The sequence below is a fragment of the Carassius carassius genome, chromosome 3 (assembly GCF_963082965.1).
Source record: "Carassius carassius chromosome 3, fCarCar2.1, whole genome shotgun sequence".
Taxonomy (NCBI): domain Eukaryota; kingdom Metazoa; phylum Chordata; class Actinopteri; order Cypriniformes; family Cyprinidae; genus Carassius; species Carassius carassius.
The window spans coordinates 17,001,526-17,022,930 of NC_081757.1; the positions used below are offsets into that span (position 1 = coordinate 17,001,526).

The 21,405-nt window shown below is 37.1% G+C and overlaps 1 protein-coding gene across 1 annotated transcript; it reads right to left on the bottom strand.

Annotated features, from left to right (window-relative positions):
* Window positions 1–1,057: 1,057 nt before the first annotated feature.
* LOC132121987 (72 kDa type IV collagenase-like) lies at window positions 1,058–20,478 on the bottom strand. Its single transcript, XM_059531769.1, has 13 exons — window positions 20,119–20,478; window positions 19,480–19,706; window positions 15,088–15,236; window positions 14,513–14,641; window positions 14,200–14,373; window positions 13,854–14,027; window positions 12,607–12,780; window positions 12,243–12,398; window positions 11,998–12,124; window positions 9,222–9,358; window positions 3,479–3,638; window positions 3,102–3,211; window positions 1,058–2,033 (listed from the first exon to the last, which is right to left on the bottom strand). Exons 1-13 carry the CDS (start codon window positions 20,269–20,271, stop codon window positions 1,933–1,935), a joined length of 1,971 nt encoding a protein of 656 aa, XP_059387752.1. The 5' UTR covers window positions 20,272–20,478; the 3' UTR covers window positions 1,058–1,932.
* Between the last annotated feature and the right edge of the window lie 927 nt (window positions 20,479–21,405).

Below are 21,405 nucleotides of genomic sequence, written 5' to 3' on the forward strand. Positions count from 1 at the left end.
CTAAAACGTTATGTAGCTAATAGGCAGATCAGTAGGTTTTTTAGACAGAGCCGGTGTGTTTACACCCCCCCCCCCCCCCCCCTCTTAGGGACATAATCCTATTAGCCATGTAGTAGCCACTAAATGAGCCCTAGTTGTTATTCTCTACAGGTTAACATATTGGATGACAGTAGACTTAAAATGATTCATAGATTCACGCACAATTATCCATGTAGGCTACTGCATACATTTTATGCATGTATCTTACGAACCACGAACAAATGCGTCCATCTATTAACAATTTTGAGTCTAATATCATCCCATATTAAAGCCCTAATGAAATATTTATTTTACATACATCGTCTGACTTTATTGTATACGTGGCTGAGAAACATTTTTCTGACCATATTCATGTCGGGGGCTCCGTTGGCCGGTTGGATGCAGTGAAGCTCGACTCAAGAATGAATCACTCATTTGAGTCGATTCTTTTTCAAAGGGCTGAACAAACGTTAAGGTTGGAACAGTATGGTTCGGACCTGTTTTTATACAGTGTATGGTTCGGACACGCACTGAATCGTTTAAAGCGGTTCTTCACTCAGCACAACAATAACGGGATATTTACAGTATAAGATAAAAGTCGAAAATAAAGTACATATTGAATTACCTACAATTCATTGCCAAACTGCATCCTAGATGTTTTCAGCGACGAATTTCTTAAGTTCAGCCGTGCATTTACTAGCCATCTTCAAACCAAAAGACTAGTAAAACACTACCACAAAAGCAGTTAAGCTATCAAAAAGTACAATATAAGACTTAAATAAATAAATAAAATCCATAGATAAATAAATGGGGGGGGGGGGGGGGGTACATGGTACATAAACATATTGAGAGCTCGACATTTTATTCAATAACCAGTAGATGTCGCTGTTTATCTAGATATGAGGAGTCATTTTAAGGCGTTTAATAGTGGGAACCATACTGTTTTCTTGATGTTAAAGTCAAAGAATCATCAATAGGCTACAGTACAATGCTTTACAAAAACTGTTAAAATTAAAAAGTTGAATGACAAAATTCCACGTAAAGTATAGTTCATATTTATTTTGAGACAGTGACAAAGTGCACAAAGCAAAACAGAAAATAATAAAACAAAACAAAACAAATATAAACAGATTGCATGTCATTTAAAAACAAAAACAAACTAAAACTAAAACAAAAAAAAAAAAAAAAAAGAGTACAAATGATTATTAATCAGTAATCTCAAGATACTTGCTTGACATGAGTCCATCATGCAACAAACCCCTTTACAGTCTTCAGGCAACCCGTGCCGTGAAACTCTCTGTACCATGAGAAGAAAGAAACAAGACTAACAAAAATGATGTGTTTCGACAGTTGTTTGGTCTCATTATCATGTATAAAATGTGTCTCTTATTAAAAGCGGATTTTTTTATTGGATTTTATTCACTACAAAATAAAACAATTAATTCCTTAATCTTTGCATATCAATACTAGGAACATTTGTGCTTTTAGATACTGCCTGGATTAATTTATTCTGGGCAAAAAAAAAAAAAAAGATGCATCTCACTGCCACAACTGGGAAATGCCAGAAGTCCTTTTAAATCTGATGATATACAGTACATGTAGGCTATATTAAGGGGTAGGAGCTGCACTTAACCCTATCATTATAAAAAATGAACAAAATTATCATGTTATGACAAAACAACAATAATTATGGTCTTTTCTGCCTATGTTTGGCATGCAGACATGGTCCAGGCAGTAAAGGCTACCAGGCCTCTCTGGTCAGCTGAGAATAGGTTATAATCTAATAAGCTCTGACTAACCAGGAGGGGCAGAATGGTAAATTTGAGTGCTGTCATTTGGCAAGGTATCACTGGCCTTGTTTATCTAGTGATGGAGGTCATCACAGAGTGCCAGGACTGAATGTTCTGCTGATGTTCAGCAACGTAGCCAGTCCTTTTTGATCTCCCCAACTTTGACCATTTTCAGAGTGTCATCCATTTTGAGATAGTGGGAGTCTTTGAAGAAGTAGCTGTGACCTGAAAATATTAAATTAGTGTAAATACCAAGTGAAAATATATTAAAGTTTAAAGTTGAATGCAAATGTACTAATTTCACTCCAAAAACCATAAAAAAATCATCAAAAGTTTGGGGTGATACATTTTTGTATATTCAGAATTGATGAAAAGAAAGTTCAAAAGAACAGCGTTTATGCAAAATAGATTGCTTTATAACAATGTAAAAGTCAAATTTTTCGAACTTCAAACTTTTGAAAGGTAGTGTAGAAAACTGAGGTCAATTTCCTATAGTTTAGTAAACCAATTAAGTTTAGTTAACCATTAACCATCACCAGTTATCTTTAAAATGTTGGTGAGTGGGGTCAAATTCACAACCTAGAGAAGCTGTTTTTACTTGCTCAGATCCGATCAGGCTAATTTCAAACAGAGGAACCTTTCAGACTCCCCACAGGCCTGCTCTATGAGGTGTGTACATGTGTGTGTATACCTGTATGAGTGTAGATGTGTGTTAGTGATAGCAGAGGAAAGAGTTAGGTGGTCGTAAAAGAATGTATGTTAAGTAAATTCCCGTAAATTTAAATAAAACCAGAGCACCTTCCTTAAAACTGTTATAAATCCTTAAATCTCTCTCTTTTAAGCTTTTCTGTCGTTTAGAGTTTTTATGTGCTCTTTAGACAGAGGCTGTTATTGGAAAAAAATGCCTCATCTTGAGCAGAGGGGAACCATATAGCCAGAGTTTTTTTTGTTGTTGTTGAAGGCCTAAAGCCAGCAGTAATTGGGTTGGTGTTAACTGCCAAGAATGCTCGACCAAGCTCAATTTTTGTCCACCACACACACACACACACAGACACACACACAGACACACACACAGACACACACACAGACACACAGACAGACACACAGACACGACTTAAATGCAAGTGGTTATTAAAATAAATCAATAATATATGTGAGATCTATCGGAATGTAGGTGAGAAAGTGGAAAGGAATGAGATGAAAGGTTAATTCAGGGTAGATTTACTTCTCTGCAGAGGAATACCACAGTCAAAGCTAGATCTAAAGACAGGCACTTGGCCATTTGTCTCTTACCATCACTATTAAGGCTGAAAGCAGCATCTACGTCATCAGGGACAGCACTCCAAGAATCAGCAATAATCTTAGGGTAGCCTGAATCCATCTTTTTCTTGGCTTCATTGTATCTGAGAAGTAATGGAAAAATGTTAACATTATAATCAACCTATTTCTGCTTTTGCTTAGCTTTGAAATTCCATGATACTTCTTCAGAAGGTGTGTAGTTTTAAAAGCATGTGTAAATTCCAGTAAACCTCATGTCTGAGAATTTCATAATTCACAACTATGTACTTCTACTTTAGTTTCTTAAGGAACACTTGTATTTTGCTCATTAAATCACAGTAAACACATGTTATTAAACTCACAGATGCTGAGAGATATTAAAAATAGATTACCTCCAGAACTTGTTTCCAGCAAATAAGTAAGTCTTCTTGCTCTTGTGGAAGGAGTAGGCAGCATCAATTCTATGCAAATCTGAAGGAAGACCCATGCTGGAGATCTTCTTGGGATAGTCTCTCTCCAGAGTATTGGTAGAATATACCCACATCTCATCACCTTGAGAAACAAATTAAATATTTTAAATTCGAACTGTGTTTGGAGGACACACACACACACACACACACACAATATTTATAATTTAGAATATATACAGTAATTTACAAAAACTTGAATCCTGACAGTTTTTTTTAGTTTTTTTTGTTCACTTATTAAAGAACTCGCCACCACAAAAATATGGCACAACTCTAATATTGTGAATGTTATGTGAAGTCACACTTACACTCACATCCGCATGTAAACATGTCGTTCCTCGCGAGAATGACTGTGATTGGAATTGCATTCAGTGTAAACGGAGACTGCTAATGTATTGATGTTGTGCCAGACGAGTGAGTGTGTGTGAGAGACTCGTGCAGAAATCAAAACAAATGAGCGCAACACTCACGGAAATGTATCGATGCACACTGCGGCACTTAAAAAGAAATTAACGCTACAATATATGATTTAGCTAAGCAACATTGCACAACCAAGAGGTTTCTGCAAATATCAACATGACTGCAATGTGACACTGATTTTATACAATATAGCTCATTAACAAGAAGTTAAATAACTTTTTTTAAATAAATTTTCTGAATCGGTCAAGAAAATGAGATGCAATCGGTGCATCTCTATTATTATCAATGCTGAAAACAGTTGTGCTGCTTAAAATTTTTGTGGAAACCATGATGCATTTTTCAGCATTCTTTGAGGAATAGAATTTCAAAAGAACAGCATATTTAAAACACATTTTTTGGTAACATTATAAAGGTCTTTGTCACTTTTGATCAATTTAATGCATCCTCACTGAATATGTATAAACAAACAAACATACTGAACCTCAAACTTTTGAATGGTGTATGTTTCTCAGTAAGCAAATAAGGACATTTTAAACGAGAGAGAAACATACCCACATAAAACCTTAAACTTGGACTTCCGGTTTGGTAATGTGGTGTTGAGACGCACGGTGTCGAAGCTCCGCATTATTTCATGTAATCTCTTCAGTATACAGCCTATTTTATCAGCACTTCGTATTCATTTAATCTCTTTTGTATGTTTGAAAAATTTCACCTTTGGAATATTACACTTAAAATGAGCAAGTCTACGAGGACGGGAGGTAAACAACAGTCTCAAGTTCAATATGCAAAGGCCTCTCAAGAAAGCAGCAAAATGGCGGAAAACGAGTCCGTATCTGCACAGCTCACAATCGAATCTCTAGTCAAAGAGCTCGAAAGATTCAGAAAAGACATGACCGGGGAGTTCGTTGCACTTCTAAATAGTTCTCTGGAAACAATTCGATCTTCAATTGAATCGATCGGCACGACCTTGACAACACAGGCAGTAACCATAAGCGAGATGGAATCGGGTCTCTCAGACCATAGCGACCGAATAGCTCAGCTCAAACATGATGTAAGTGCCGTTCAATCAAAACGGACGACAATGGAAAAGGAAAACACAGCGCTTAAAGCAAGCGTAGAAGATCTGATTTCTCGCTCGAAGCGCCATATCTTACGAGTGGTGGGCCTTCCTGAGGGCCTTGAGGGAAAAAACCCAAGAGAGTTCATGACCAACTTGCTTTCTGAACTCCTTGGTGACTCCCTTACAGAACGACCTGAGCTGGATCGTGCCCACCGTAGCCTGAGGCCCAGACCTCGCGCAGAGGAATCTCCACGTTCATTGATTATCAGATTTCACCGATACATCGTGAAGGAAACTGTGATGAGTTGGGCTAAATCCCACAAAGACATGTCTTACAAGGGCCACAAAATCAAGATTTACGAGGACTTCAGCATCGAGGTGGCGAAGAAACGAGCGGCTTTCAACAGGGTCAAGAGCCTACTCTATCAGAAAGGAGTGCGTTTTGGAATGCTGTACCCTGCTCGCCTTCGAGTGAGTCGTAACGGCGTGGAACGGATCTTTGATTCCCCTGAGGCAGCGGAGTCGTTTTACCACCAAAAATTTCCTAATTAGGTCGTGGACTAATACCCGTGTCCGAATTGGGATGGTAAATTCAACAGGTACAAGCTGCTGTAAATAATTTAAGGACAGCATTGAGCTCTCACTGTACTTACGATTTGCCTTGAAGGAAAATTAGTCTGCCACACTACTAGTGCATATGTCTGTTTTATTTAGATGTTATTCACGCATCCCCAAATTGTATATTTTATGGATTGCACAAGTTATTTGGTTGATGATATTTAATGTCATATCTCCTGATCCATGTTGGTAATGCCGTCTTGTGGCAGATCGCTTATATAACTTGCCAGCTTTGACTTTTTTTTTTTTTTTTTTTTTTTAATGTTTTCTGATCATCTACTTTTTTTATTATTATTATAATTTTTTATTTGGTTTTATAGTTTCTCGGCAGATATCTATGCCTTGATAGCTGCTTTGGGTGTATATCTAACTTTTAGGGGTTGACAGTTCTACGTGGTTAATCGGTTGTGTGAATCGTTGTTCTGGCTACTCGTCATGTTCAAAAAGACGAGCATCAGAGTTGTAAGTATAAGATTCCTTTTTTTTCTCTTTTTTTTCTCTCCCCCTTTTCACACCTCTAATTTATTCGTCTCAGACTTTTCTTTTTTTTCTTTTTCTCTTAGATCCTCACGATAACAAATGATTAGTCCTAAAGTGAACACAGAGGGGTTGGCTGGTCATAATGTCAAATTTGTTACTTGGAATGTTAGGGGTCTAGGTGGTCAAATTAAAAGGTCAAGGGTGTTCTCACACTTAAAGAGCTTGTCTACGGATATTGTTTTCTTACAGGAGACTCACCTCAGGGTTAGTGATCATGTAAGACTACGTAAACCATGGATTGGTCAAGTTTTTCATTCAAACTTTAATAGTAAATCTACAGGCACCGCAATTGTAATACATAAACGTATAAAGTTTGTCCCACACAACATAATATCTGATCCTGATGGGCGCTACGTGATAGTATCCGGAATTTTATACCAAACACCTGTTATATTAGTTAGCGTTTATGCCCCTAACTTTGATAACCCTGCTTTTATGACCTCGCTCTTTTCCCATCTTCCAAATCTGGATACCCATCGCCTTATTTTAGGTGGGGATCTTAATTGCACAATTAACCCAAGTTTGGACCGCTCACAGCCCAAGTCATCGGCTCCTGTGTCAATGTCCAGATCCTTCTCATTTCTAGCAGATCAGACAGGATGCGTACACCCTTGGCGCTTTAATCCAACTGCAAAAGAGTTTTCTTTTTTTTCAAATGTGCATCATGTTTATTCACGTATTGATTATTTTTTTTATTGACAAGGCTCTCTTATCTCAAGTTAAATCTACAGAATATTCAGCGATAATTATCTCAGACCATGCCCCACACATTTTAGACCTCTCTTTCTCACAAAACTTGTGTAGACATGCTGGAGGCTGGAAGCTCAATACTGGGTTGTTGGCTGATAAAGAATTTTGTGATTATATTTCTAAGAACATAGATTTTTTTTTGGAAACCAACAAATCAGATTTGGTTTCACCATCACTTCTATGGGAAACATTTAAAGCTTTTATACGTGGGAGGATAATTTCCTTTAATGCATATTGGACTAAAGCTAGGAAATTAAAACAACAGAAACTCGTTGATAAAATTTTAGAGATAGATAGGCTAAATGCCAGGTCACAAACCCTGTTTTAGAGACACAACGACTAAAACTACAAACTGAATTTGACTTCTTGACAACCAACAAGGCAGAGTTTCTGCTAAAACGCACTAGAGCAACCTACTATGAGCATGGAGATCGAGCTGGCCGTCTGTTAGCATCTCAGCTCAGACATCAAACTGCTTCTCAGTTAATCACACAGGTGTATGACTCCTCAAATAACCTTATTAAATGATCCGGTTAAAATAAACTCAGAGTTTTCTTCTTTCTATTCTAATCTTTACAAATCAGAAGCTAACGTAGACATTGCGGTTATTCAGTCTTTCCTTTCCCAATTAGAGATACCTAAGATAAGTCCTGATATAGCCAACAGCCTCGATGAGCCTATTAGTCTGGAAGAGATAGCCTCCTGTATCCTAACCATGAAAAATAACAAAGCCCCTGGCCCTGACGGCTTCCCTGCTGAATTTTTTAAAAAGTTTTCCACTCAGTTATCCCCCTTATTATTAGATCTGTACAACCACTCCCTAGATCAAGGCTTCCTATCATCATCCTTAAACCAAGCTTTGATTTCCTTAATATTAAAGAAAGACAAAGATGCAAAATTGTGGCAGTTACAGACCTATTAGCCTAATTAATAATGACATTAAATTACTAGCTAAAATATTGGCCAAACGTTTGGAAGCTCATCTCCAGTCAATAATATCAGATGACCAAAGTCAGTCAGTTGTCTTCTAATATACGTAGACTCCTTAATGTTGTCTTTACTCCATCGAAGTCATCAAAGCCAGAAATGGTTATTTCTCTAGATGCGGAGAAGGCTTTTGACCGGGTGGAGTGGGATTATTTATTCATGGTTTTACAAAAATTTGGGTTTGGACCTAAAATAATTTCATGGATTCGTCTATTATATTCCACTCCATCAGCTTGTGTGAAAACTAATTCTGAATCAGGGACTCTGTTAACTCATTTTATAAAGTGTGGAATCCTATTATCTCCTTTGTTGAGACAACACCTTCACTGGAGATTTGAATTATTATTATTATTATTTATTTTTTTTCCTCTTTTTTATTTTTTATTTTTTTCATTATTATTATTATTATTATTTATTCATTTTATTATTATTTTTTTTTTTGTGTGTGTGTTTGGGATGTTTTGGGTTGGGTAGTGTTAAGAGTGATCTGTATATTTGTATAATTTTTCTTTATTCATTTCTATTGATGTTAAAAAAGCAGATTGTGGTGTTTTTAATTTTGTGTCATGCACATTGCCATTTAAAATTCTGCTTAATAAAAAATATATTATAAAAAAAAAAAACCTTAAACTTGAAAATGAAGAGATAAAATTTTTAGGGAGAGAGAGTGAGAGAGAGAAACAACTTGTTTATACTTATAAGAATTTAAGAGAGACACATAGACAGTTCGTTAAATGTCACTGAAGTGCACTGGCAAGCATTACACTATCCCATAAACACAGGATGCAAAACCGTTAAACCACAAGGCAATAACCAAAAGAGAAGTAAAATGCAGCAGTATCATTTAGCAGCATCATATTTACTAGCACATAATGGAATCAAAAGAAGATACTGGCAATGCCATGCAAGGCAAGGTTTCACAAAGTTTGCCATCCCTATCTTCTGTATTATTGATAGCAAGAGACTTCACAGGCCAGTGTCATGACTTATTCATCACTGGATTCGACCTATACCAGGTCCCAAAAGCGTTTTTTCAGTCTCAAATCTCACATATATAAACCATAACCCATCTCGGTTTCTAATGCCAGTATGTGAAGAGTGTGGGTTTACAGAGATGGATTGTGGATAAACTATGTAAATGTGTGAATGTAAGATTTGGTAGGTTCTGTGCTCAACTTAAATTGATAAAAATGTGTTCTGCAGCCTGTTACTGATCAAATAGCATGATCAACATTTATACTTGGCATTTCATGTGGTTTTATATTCACAGCCATCAAACAGTCTGTTTTTTACCTGCAAAGAAGACTGTCTTCTCCTCTAGAGGATTCTCATAAGCTGCGTCAATCTTCTCTGGAAGTTCACTCCAAAATGTAGCCACCAGCATGGGGCCTGTCGGCTTTCTCCTGAAATCAGCAGTCCTGAAGAGGTATCTGTAACAGGAGGGGTAAGAATTAGGACAACATTATGCTTGTGCACCTATAAAGAGAAAGGGTAAACAAGAGCGAGAAGGGAAAAAAAAATAAGCAAGTAAGATAGAAAGAGACAGAGTGTGCGGAACTCTAGCTACAATGAGGTGATTCACTGAGCAGATGTTTCTTATTATGGCTGAAGAATGAGTTAGGAGGCATTTGTACATGTCCAAATTTGCCTGCTGCCCCAGAATAAACCACAAAAACAATACCAACCACCCCAGACCTCTTTCCACTGACCTATTTTTTAAAAGGCAAAAACAGTTCATCCTCAGAGAAGACCGAGATCTCAGGACTTTCAAGTGACTACAGCTCATGCACTACATTGAAGAAAAGCTTCTGTGAGCAGCACACAGCCTCTGTAAGCATTATTTCACTTTATGGTAAACTTGAATCACAACACTAAGTTAGAACTGAACTTTTATTAAACATTTTGCCCCAAAGCTCCACTTCTTCAGATGAAAACACTTTTAAACATCCCTCCCTTCTCCGTTTATGCAATTAAACATGTAAGAACAGAACACTCCTGTAACTAAAACACTACTTGAGTTCAGTTCTTATTCGCAGCGATAGACAGAAGAGGAATTCATTTAACCAAATGCCTTAGATGTGTCTTATAAATCTGAGCCAGAGATTAGATCAAATAAAGACTTTCTGGTGCAGCTGAATAAACAAAACATTAGTGAACCTTTTGGGGCTGCGCTCTCTGGCCTATCTCTCTTCTGCTTTCTTTTTCTCTGCGAAATGGCTTAAACAGCTGTCGCATTTATGCAGCTGGGTGAATATCTGAGATCTCAAGTCATTTTGCCCACACAGTAAAGTGAGACTTGCAGCTCCAGTGATTCTCAGATTCACAGAATTACACTGTAATTTGATCATAACTCTATAATAATGACATTTCCACTGCTGATCCGTTCGACTCCTTTCCTGCACAGACAAATAATAATCATCAGCGAAATTATGGAGAGCGGTTCAGACACTTGGAAAAGACTGATTTGTAAGTTGACCTACCATAGGCAGAAATCACCAGACATCCCATGATGCAACAATATGTCAATAATTGGATTGCATTGTATCATAGAGTGAGTGAGACTTTTACTGTTTTAGAAGCATTTTCCTATAAATTATAATTTGAACTAATTTAAACAAACAAAAAAACAAATAAATTGGATAAAATCATTGGTAAAATGGGGAGGGGGGCTTGAGAATATATAATTTCTCCTCATTTTCCTCCATCACAGAGAAAAAGGACTGCAAAGGTAACAGAAATAACAGGCTTTATTTTGGATTTATGGAATCAACATGATCTGGATACTTTAGATCAGAATTTCAGGATCTTGCTTAGAGTTTATAAGAGTCCTATACAGACATACAGTCATACCCAGCATACACTCTTTTCAGTGTGTGTGTGGTCCTGTGATGATCTCTGTAACCGCATAGCAGTCCGCTTTAAAAACGGAGGTGTGTGTAGAATAGTGGCTGGCTCTTTTTTCTTCCAGAGCTCCTGATCCATGAGCACGTTGGTGAAAACCAATGACAGCACTCTTTATACTCCCCGTATATTTGCTTTGGACACCCCTCCAAAATGTTAACATTTATGATATTTACTGTACCTCTGATTATGCAAGTAATAAGTGTGGAGCATGAATAGTATTTCAAAACTAAAAAAAAAAAAAATGTGTGTTGATTTATTTAGGTTGTTTCTCAGGCACCCACATAACAGGGTAACTCAAGCAACTTCAGTACTGTGGCAGAGGTACACTGAATGGTTCTCTAAGAGAGAGATTCTTGACTAATTGTTTTAAGGTAATACTGGTAGCGGTTGACTTTAGAATACAAATTTGTTGTTTGCAAATTTTAAGTCTCCTATAGAACAACCCTTCAAAAATAAGTACAAGTGTCTATAGTCGGCAATTTGTAAAGTGTTTACACTCTCATGACCATTTGCTACATTAAAGCAGTCAAATCAGACAAAAACAATGTACTCAAAGGAATAAGAATGCCCCCTGATATGGTAATGTCTGTGTTGAGGTATTTTGATTTCGGGATGTGGGATCAGATTTGTGGACTTTCCCTTCTCTACCCACTCTCGCCACCACTTACTTTGTTTGAACTTATTTGAATTCTGGACTAACAATGTGGCTAAAGCATCAGCATGATTCTTCTCCTGTTTAAATCGTCATCCTGTTATTCCAACCATTATAAAGCCATAACTCACATTCATACTGATTTCAAAAAGATATGCTGAAGTTTTTTAATAGGCAGATAAACTGGGTCATGAAGTTTTCCCCAGATGGCCATGGGGCCATTTCCTGTGCATGCAAGCAGAAAGATTTTGAAACCACTGCAAACAGATGAATTGAGCATTCCCTGGCAGCAAACTCCAAAATGAAATAACTGCTACCCACAGTTGCGTGTGCGTGATTTCATGGTGTTCATGGCTATTCAACTGGTCAAATTATTGCATAGATGTTTTGTGGACAAAAAGCCAAAAGTAAGCAATTCTTTGATCCTGCCTGAATATACTTTGTTATTTTCTATTTACCTTGAGAATAAGGTTAACATTCAGGCTTTTCTATTAAATGGGTGTCCTCAGTTACCTGTCCTTAAAGAAGAAGATATCTCCTCTGATCTGGGCTACAGCATCAAATATGATGTTTTCATTACATACATCCATCGGCGTGACCGGAGGGAGTTCAGTGGGCAATGGTTTGTCCGTTGATACACCTGTACAGAGAAAAGTGTTAAGAGGAATATAGAAGAGAAAAATATTTAGAATCATCACAACATCTGTTTAAACACAAGTCTTTTCTAGTCAATACGGTCTTCAACACTTCACACTCACCATAGAGATCCTGGATGCCTTTAACGTCATCATTAGACAACGTCAAGGTTTTGGTGAATTTGTAGACAGGCGCCATGAGAGCTTCAGGGTCATCAGAGTGCTCCAAACCCAGGGCATGGCCAAACTCATGGGCCGCCACCAGGAATAGACTGTAGCCTGGGAAAAGACAGAGGCCAATTTATTAATCTGACTACAAATACATAAGTATAGCATCACAACAAGAGACAGGAAGTGAAAAAATATATATATATTTTTTTATGACATCACAACCAATAAATATTTTTTGCATGCTACAATTTATATTGAAATAATAAGAATAAAATATAATTATATTTTAAATAACTCCAAAATAACTCCATGTGACCTTGGTCAGGACAGAAGCCCCACTTGCGGTCGTCATCATAGCTTTTGGTGACGGCACACCACATCTTCCCATCACTGCGTCCTGACGTGGTGCAGGCGTCATAAGTGTTGCCCAGGAATTTAAAGGGGAAGACACAGGGTGCACCTTCTGAATTTCCTCCGACTGTTGACATGGCTGTGTCATTTAAATAAATACCAACAATTTTAGAGGTTGATAATGACAAAATTGGTGTTATAAAAAGTATGATCTACATGCATTCTAAACATGAAAAGGGGCCAGCTCTGAATTAGAACAATAAATAGCTTAATAAAATACCAAGAAAAGCAAAATAAGCAGCAATGGAAACTGTTACGATTAAGTATGTGTATCTGTTTTTCAAATATGATGTCACAAGCTATAACACAAGCTGTAGTTAGTGGTAAACCCACATATTAGACCATGGCATTCGAACCTACAGTAAAGAAAAACTACAGGATCTAAGAGAGACATCAGGGAGGAGTCCATCTCAATTACAGAGTCAACAGTCTGAATCACACGGACTCAGACTCAAAAGAAGAACACACCAGCTTCATGGCATAAACAGAGCTTTGTAAAAGGTCAGCTCAAGTATGGGACTGTGGTCCAATGTGATGGCTTGCACCATACTGGACTTGTTTTTGTAACTCAGCACGCACGCACTCACACACACAAATAGGAAGAGAGGGCTGCTTTCCAGGGGTATTATAACCAGATGAGGAGTTCTGTGCTCCTGACTTGCTTATGCCAGATCAGTAACACAATGGAAAAGATGTTGTAATAAAGAAAAAAAAACTTTTACAGGCTGCTGGAAACTAAGGAGTAAACAGAAACCTGCTTTAAAGACTGACTCACCTTAAAAAACAATTGCAGAGGTTTGTTAGGCACTATTCTGTAACACGTTTTTAGGAGTATGCATTATGAAGAACTGAATTGAACATAAATATACAGCATTTTTTTTTTTTTTTTTTCAGGTCTCTTTGATTAATATAAAGTTTAAAATAATATCAATTATTATTATTTATTTATTTTTATGATTTACTTTTTTTTTGTTACAAATTGCTTTTGATCAATTTAATCCATGCTTACTGAAGTATTAATTTCTTACAAACAAACATTTGAATTACTTACCAAACATTCATGGTAGTATAAGTTATACTTGGTTTTGGTTTTCAAAGAAATCTAAATAAACACTGCTCTGGATTGAGACTTATTACAACTTATAGACTGACCTGTCTCAGGACAGAATCCATAAGTCTTGTCACGGTCATAATCATCGGTAGTGGCACACCAACGGTACCCATCATCCCGGCCTGAGGTGGTGCAACTGTCATATTTTTCCGCCTGAAATGTGAAGGGGAACTTACAAGGAGCTCCATCTGCATTCCCACCCAATGTGAACAGGACTGCAACACAGGAAGGAACAAAACTCAGTGAGTCAGTGATTATGACATTATTACAGTCACTATCTGTCACACACATTACTTCCCCAAGTTAAGTCTGGGACTTTGCACCACTTTGGATGTGAGCGGTGTCGAATTATACTTTACTCTAAAACTTAGCACAAAGGGTACTCACGCTCATGAGGACAGAAGCCATACTTTCCATCTTCATCAAAATTGTATGTGGTAGAGCACCATAGGAACCCATCATCTCGACCCTGAGAGGTGCAGCTGGTGTATTCTTTACCCATGAACAAGAATGGAAACTTACAGAACTCCCCTTCTGCATTGCCATATTTCACCTTTACCACTAAATCAAGATGGAGAGAGAGCAGATCACTGTATCACCTTTCATGAACAAATGTAGCAAAATGGTAAAAAACTAACAAAAAACAGCTACTTGAATTTAAAGCAGTAACAAGTCACCAGAAGCAAGACAATTCATATACCTTGTCCCTCTCCCAATGTCCACAGCTCATCATCATCGAAGTGAGAGTCTCCTCCAGTACCAGGTCCAGGAGCAAAGGCATGAGCCAGAAGACCATCCTTCCCATCAAATGGGTAACCATCACCATGTTCTATAACAAATAGAACACATTTAACTCAAATTTTTGTTTTAATCATAACAACATACCAGGCATGGTGTTTTAGGTAGGTAATAGTTTTTAACATAGGTCTCAAGTATAGTTTCATTTTCTTTAGATTTTGTCCACAATTTTTCATTTACAGCATGCTCAGGAATGATTTACACTGTGACAATACTGTATTTTTTTGTAATTGCCATGTGATCTAATGGTGGTATTTCAAAAGACCACAATGTAAATCAGTCTCTGGTGCAGGAAGCTTTATACTAAGGATTTTCCGGAGTGACTGTGGTTAGTATGAGACTTTAGTAGTTAGAACTGTGATTAGAAAAAAAAAAAAAGAATCTGGGGTTTGTATGTTTACACCACAGTAGTGTAGAACCTTACATATAAACATTTTATAGAAAGACATACAATAGACAAAAGGTTTTCTTGAATACCATTTCGGCCAAAGTTAATCATGATGTCAGCTTCTCCATCCATGATCCTTTTGAATTTCAGAGGCGTGACATCACTCCAGACTTTAAATGCACGAAAGAAAGCATCATCAATAGTTTCTTCATCCAGATCCGGGGTGTGCCCTAAGATCCTGCAGAAGAAGAAAACAATATTGCCTTCTTTTTTAACTATAATTTCCGGTTGATTATTCCATATTTTATTAACTATAGTTTCTCATTTATCTGTTATTTTTTATAGTAGAAAAGTGGGTACTGCATTTGCTTTTAATCTCCTGACTTTGAGTGGCTCAAGAATGCATATGCTTATAAGTCCAGATAAAAAGTTGCCAGTCGTATTGTTCCACAATGGCAACGTCAAACTCAAGGATCATGTGCAGTAAACCTTTGGATGCCTTCATGCTTTTTGCTATGGTCTTTCTGTCAATAGTTTTCCACCAATTTCTTTTTGCATTACAAAGAGACATGGGGGTGTCCAAGCTCCCAGCTCAGTCCAATCATCATCAAGCTAATACAGATCACTCACAAACAGTGATCAGAGGACAGCTGGTTACACTGATCACCTGCTGGTGTGCAGCATGGTCTGGTTTCTTTCTCCTAAGGAGGGATCTCCACTTCAAACCAAAACCAGGACTGTCAAATCCAAACCTGTTCTGGCATTACAAGACAGTCTGAAATGGCCCCTACAGAAAAATGGAGCAACAAACAAATTTGGCAGGTGCAAAAAACTAAAAAAGGTTCTGTAGTAATAATCAGTAAGAGAAGCTTTTCAATAGTCCTAGAACAGCATGGGGTGAAACACTGTTATTCTTTTTATTTCCCTGGAATACATAGATGATACTGCTAGCCTCTGACAAAAGACACAGCCATTTACAATGTACTGTACAATGACAACAAGGAACTTTCCGTGCAGCCATCATTACAACAAAATAAATGGGACCGAATGCTCATCAGAACTCTTGCCACTGTTTGGCAGCCTACTGTAGGTTCTATATTTAAATGAAAGAACTTCATGAAATGCTTAATGTTCTTTGCAGGTGCACAGTTATCAAAGCAACTAGCAAATAACTTAACTTGTGACAGTTACCAAAGCATGTATCTTAATCACATGAAATACTAAAGTTATCCAATTCTAGTACCAAACCACAGCACAATCTACAAGGAGCTGCATTTGCTTCCACTTATGTTTATGCACATTTTGGAATATCGTATAAAAATCTCTGGATGGAAATGCCAAGATGCGTGTAAATTAAAAAAATGCTCGTAAAAAATAAAATAAAAACCTATGCGCACATGAGTAGGATAAACTTCTTATCCGATATGAAAAAATGTGCATAAACTACGATGGAGACACATTTACCGAATAAATTCTTCAATGCACATTGAAAAAGTCTCCCCTCTCTTGCAGTCCGCAGACAGACACTATTAGGATAACTTGACTAGCAGTGGACCGATCTCGTTCACAGCATCTATATGTTATGGTCATTCATGCCTGAGCAATGTCTATTGTCAAAGTATTTCTGTATAAATTTCTTACATGACTACGTTTCCAAACAGCAGCATCCACATCCGAAAGCATTGGCAGCATTTATTGTGTTATGTCTGCTCGCTCTGAGGTGCAAGTAATTTATATAATATGGAAATTATTATATTCAGTGGCTTCTCCTATATTCTTAGTGATATTTAGTGCCAAAATTTATCAGATAGTGACGATTTTGTTCTCTTTGACTTGTTGGATGAAAATTTTATTCTTTATTGAAACTTTGGATGCAAACTTTAACATGTTTTATGCGATATTCCAGTTTTGCGCATACGTTTAATTAGAATCTTTGGAAACATAGCTAATAGCATTCTACAAGGCAACCTGCAAAATAGTGAGCCTATGAACCTTTGTCAGATTAGAACATATTTAAAGCGATAGTTCACCCCAATATAAAAATGCATTCATTATTTACTCATCTTGATGTCATCCCAAACCTGTATAATATATAAGATATTTTGAATAATGTTGGTGAGGAACAGTTTTGTGACCACTGATATTCATTGTATGGACATTGTATGTTTCACAAAAGAAAGAAAGTCAAGCAAGTTTGAATGACATAATGGTGAGAAAATTATAGCAATTTCCATTTTTGGGTGAACCAAACCTTTCATTTTACATGAATGAAAAGGTTGTGAGGGATAGAAGTACAATCTGTTCAGTTGATGAAAGACTGAAAATATCTCTCTTTCCAAAATATTTCCAGTAGGCAAAACTGGAAAACATGAGTATTCATATTCACTTACTGAAGACAGCATCCCTAGGTGAAACTAAAAACCAATTGTGACAGAGAATCGGAGTTGGTTACAGTTTCACAAGTAAGACACTTCACAGCTCACTTAATTTACAGAACAGCACAGATTCGGAAATGATGAACTGACTGTAAAAGTAAAAAAAGTTATTTTTTTTATTGCAATTATTATTGATGTTAATTGTGCTGTTTAATATTAATTAACATTTAATGAGGAGCTAGGCCTAATATAAACTTCTTTATGAAAGCTCTATATCTAAACTAGCAAAGCTGACACTGGCAGAAAATCTAAGGCTGAGCCATTTCTTCCACAAATCTGTGTAGGGAGGCTGAAAACTTTACTGGTATAGCAACATAGCTGTGGTCATGACTCATTTAAACACTGAGGACATGTAGGCCAGTAAATATCCTCAAGATCCCAACTCTGTCCTTTTTGTTACAAAAGACTATTGATCACTTGTTGTTTTTGATTGTTGGCCAATTTTTTCAATGACAGTAAATATTCATTCATGGCCAAACATTTCTTGCATTTCCTGTAACTTTATAAATTATTAAATTTAGATTTGATGTTCCTTTTTAAGCTCCACCTTCAACACAGCCACAAAGGTCCAGCTGGGAACATTCTATAAAGATATGTTTTTGCACTCTGTGTTTTTGACTGGCTTACTGACTCACACAAATATGGTCCATATGTTTCTTTATAAAAATCTTTTTGTAAGCACAAAACTTCTTGGTCTCTAACTAATAAAAGATCACATTTTTAATATTGAATCATTGGTGTTGACAGGATAGTAAATATATATTAAAGGGTTAAACTTAGTGATACAGGATATTGGATTTTTGCCGATATTTTACAAATCATTTTGGTCAATACCGATACCAATATATTTCCTTTTGTTTGGAAACACCAAGTCTCTCCTGTGCAGAAATTATAAGCAAAATATTTAAGATTTTTATTTAATATTTAATTTTGATTCATTTTTAACAATAACTTAATTTGTTAGAATTAAATAATGACTTTTCACAGTACGTTGAAGCTTACTGGAACTATAAATAAACGTTATAGCAATCGCTGCATTTGTTTTTACCCAGAAAGTGGCGTTGATAACCCTAACATTTTATTTTAAGATCGAACATTTGTAAATGGTCTAAACAGTACCGTTTCTGGTCATAGACTAGCTAGGCGGTCACCTAGGGTGCCACCCCCTGGAGGGGGTGCCAATAAGCGCATGTACTGGCGCAGGGTTGTGATAAAGAGTGATACGGCCACCGTGAAATATGATTGCCGCCACCACTGGATTCCCCAACATTATCGCGCTACAGTACTGTCAATCTGGCGATGCCTGTATGCCACTGGATCAGATCGCTGTCAATTGCTGCTTCTAAATGCAGCATGCAAAGTTTGCATTTGGAGTGCTCAACAATGCCATTAGATCAGTGGATTCTGTCAGTGCTTTGGCAAGGTAACCCTTTTTTATGCCATGCAATAAAGCTAATTTCTTATCTTTAATAGGGATTATAGCTAATAGGGATTGATGCCCTAGCGGAAATCCCTATTAGCTATAATCCCTATTAAAGATAAGAAACATATATATATATATGATATATCGCAAAAAATCCAGGATACTTGTAAATTAACAACACATGATACTTGTAAATTAAATAATTATATATGTATATATATAATTATTTAATTTACAAGTATCATGTGTTGTTAATTTACAAGTATCCTGGATTTTTTGCGATATATCATATATATATATATGTTCGTGCTCTCACAGATTAAATTCAGCAATCCAAAAGAGTGAATCTAATCATCATTCAGACAAAACTTTGCTTCAAGAATGAGCCACACTGCTGACATGATCTTATCACTAGTACACCCTAAGCACATGTGAGTTAACGTATTCCTCTTATCTGCAAGACATATTGGCATAATTTTTCATAATGGGCTGATGCCGATATTTACATTTAAAGTCATTATTGGCCAATTCTGATATTAGTCCGATAATATTTTGCATCCCTAGTTAAATTGACAAACAGTAAGGAGACTTAGCTCAGCTTTGTCTGAGGTAAACACACACACCTGTAGGTAACTTCTTTCTGTCCCCACTTGGGCTTCCTGGGAAAGAAATTGTAATTGGCCACATCAGGAACTCCACATCGTGGTTTCTTCATGATCTCTACTGTCTTCTGGTCAATCTCTCCTGTCTCAGGTAAAGCAAAAAACTTCTGCATCTTCTTCAGTGTGTCTTTCAACACCATCAGATTACAATTGTCTTTTGGGCAGCCATAGAACTTATTTAAGTAGTGCTGTAAAAAAGATTAGTAAGGATACAATGAAAGACAGACAGAGAGTAAGAGAGAGAGAGAGAGAGATGTGTGTCAGCTTTACTCAAACTTTTTAACACATTCCACATATTCCCAACACCCATGTATGTATTGTACTTGTGCTTTACATTTTCAATAGATATTGTAACAGTGAATAAAGTCTAAAAAGTTAAATACTGTGCAAATACTTAAAATGATACAATTGTGAATAATGTTGAAGTTAAAGTTCTGAGGGAATTAAATAGAAATAACAAACAAAAAACGTAATTCAAATGTATTATAAATATGTTTGTTAAAAGAAATAATTATTATACGTAGGCCTAGCCAAGAAAAATAATAAGCTTGCTAACAAACGAACTGCTTTATTCTTTCAGCGAGATGAAAAAGCACTCACCAGAGCCACTTCTTTGTCTGTGAAAGATGTATCATCGCCTGGAAACTTTATGATGGGTGAGGGCGCAGCAAAAGTTTGCAAGGAAGCAAGAAACTGCACGAGGAAAACTTGAAGGACAACATGCCTACAGCTGAAAAACTTAAAGCACATCATTGTGGTCCGGTTCCGAGATGTCCGTGTGTTGAAAAAAGGTTAGGAACAGGCCTTTACGACGTGTTCTCCGAGCTCCAAGTTTCTCTGACTGCACTGCAAAGCTCTTTCTTTTCCTCAGCGACACATCCTGCTTTCGTGGTCTGTGGAATAGGTTCTGCTTGCACACGCACTTTTCTGATGCTGGGGCTTGAGCTGAGACTGCGCAGCCTCCGGATCCAAGAATTTGGGAGAGCAGTGAAATAGGAGACGCCAGCGAGAGCGAGCGAGCGAGCGCGCGCATCATGGAGACAGACACTCAGAGAGAGGCTTGAAGTTTTAACTTTGGCCAGCCGGCTTTAAACACTTTAAATTGTGTTCTTTACTCTGTGTTTTCGTGTTTCATGTTTCAAACTGTTCATATTTTACCCTGGGGAAATAATTAACCCCAGCTTATTCTCAAGTATTTACATTGGCTGTACATTTGCAAACGAAGGCAGAATTTGCATAATTTATGAGGTCATGACATTGATTGGAGAGAATCCTCGAATACTGTTTTAGTGGCTGTTAAGTATGTCTTTGCAAAAGTGGCAACGGTTTTACTCTCTAGCGGTTTTAATCTCCTAAACGGGAGTTAATATCGATTTACTGATACAAAGAGACCAGAGCTCATTTCAGATGTGTCAAGTAACAAGCAGTGAAGGTACAGCGACTACCAATGGGAGCGCAGCAAGTGATTTACCGCGACAGCTGGAAACAAACAGCACAGCGTCCTCCAGCGAGTGAATTCCTGTAAATTAAACGTACAGTATGGGATTTTTGGCCACCAGGGGCCACTCAATCAAAATAATAACATAAGACGTACTTTGATGACATCGGGAAAGAGCGTGGGCTCATGGGAGTTGTTGTCATTGGAACACGCGCTCTGTCGCTCCCCACATTCTAAGTTAGTATTTTGACAATCACGTCTTTACGAACGGAGTGATATATGAATTATCAGACCCCTATCAAATCAATATTCCATCTAGCTAGTAGTAATATATGTTAAAAAACACGGTCGCCTTTCGTAAATAATTATAATTACGTTTATACTATGATATCGAACAAGATAGTGAACTGCATTTGAAGCTACTTTATCCAGCTAGATATAGAACAAAT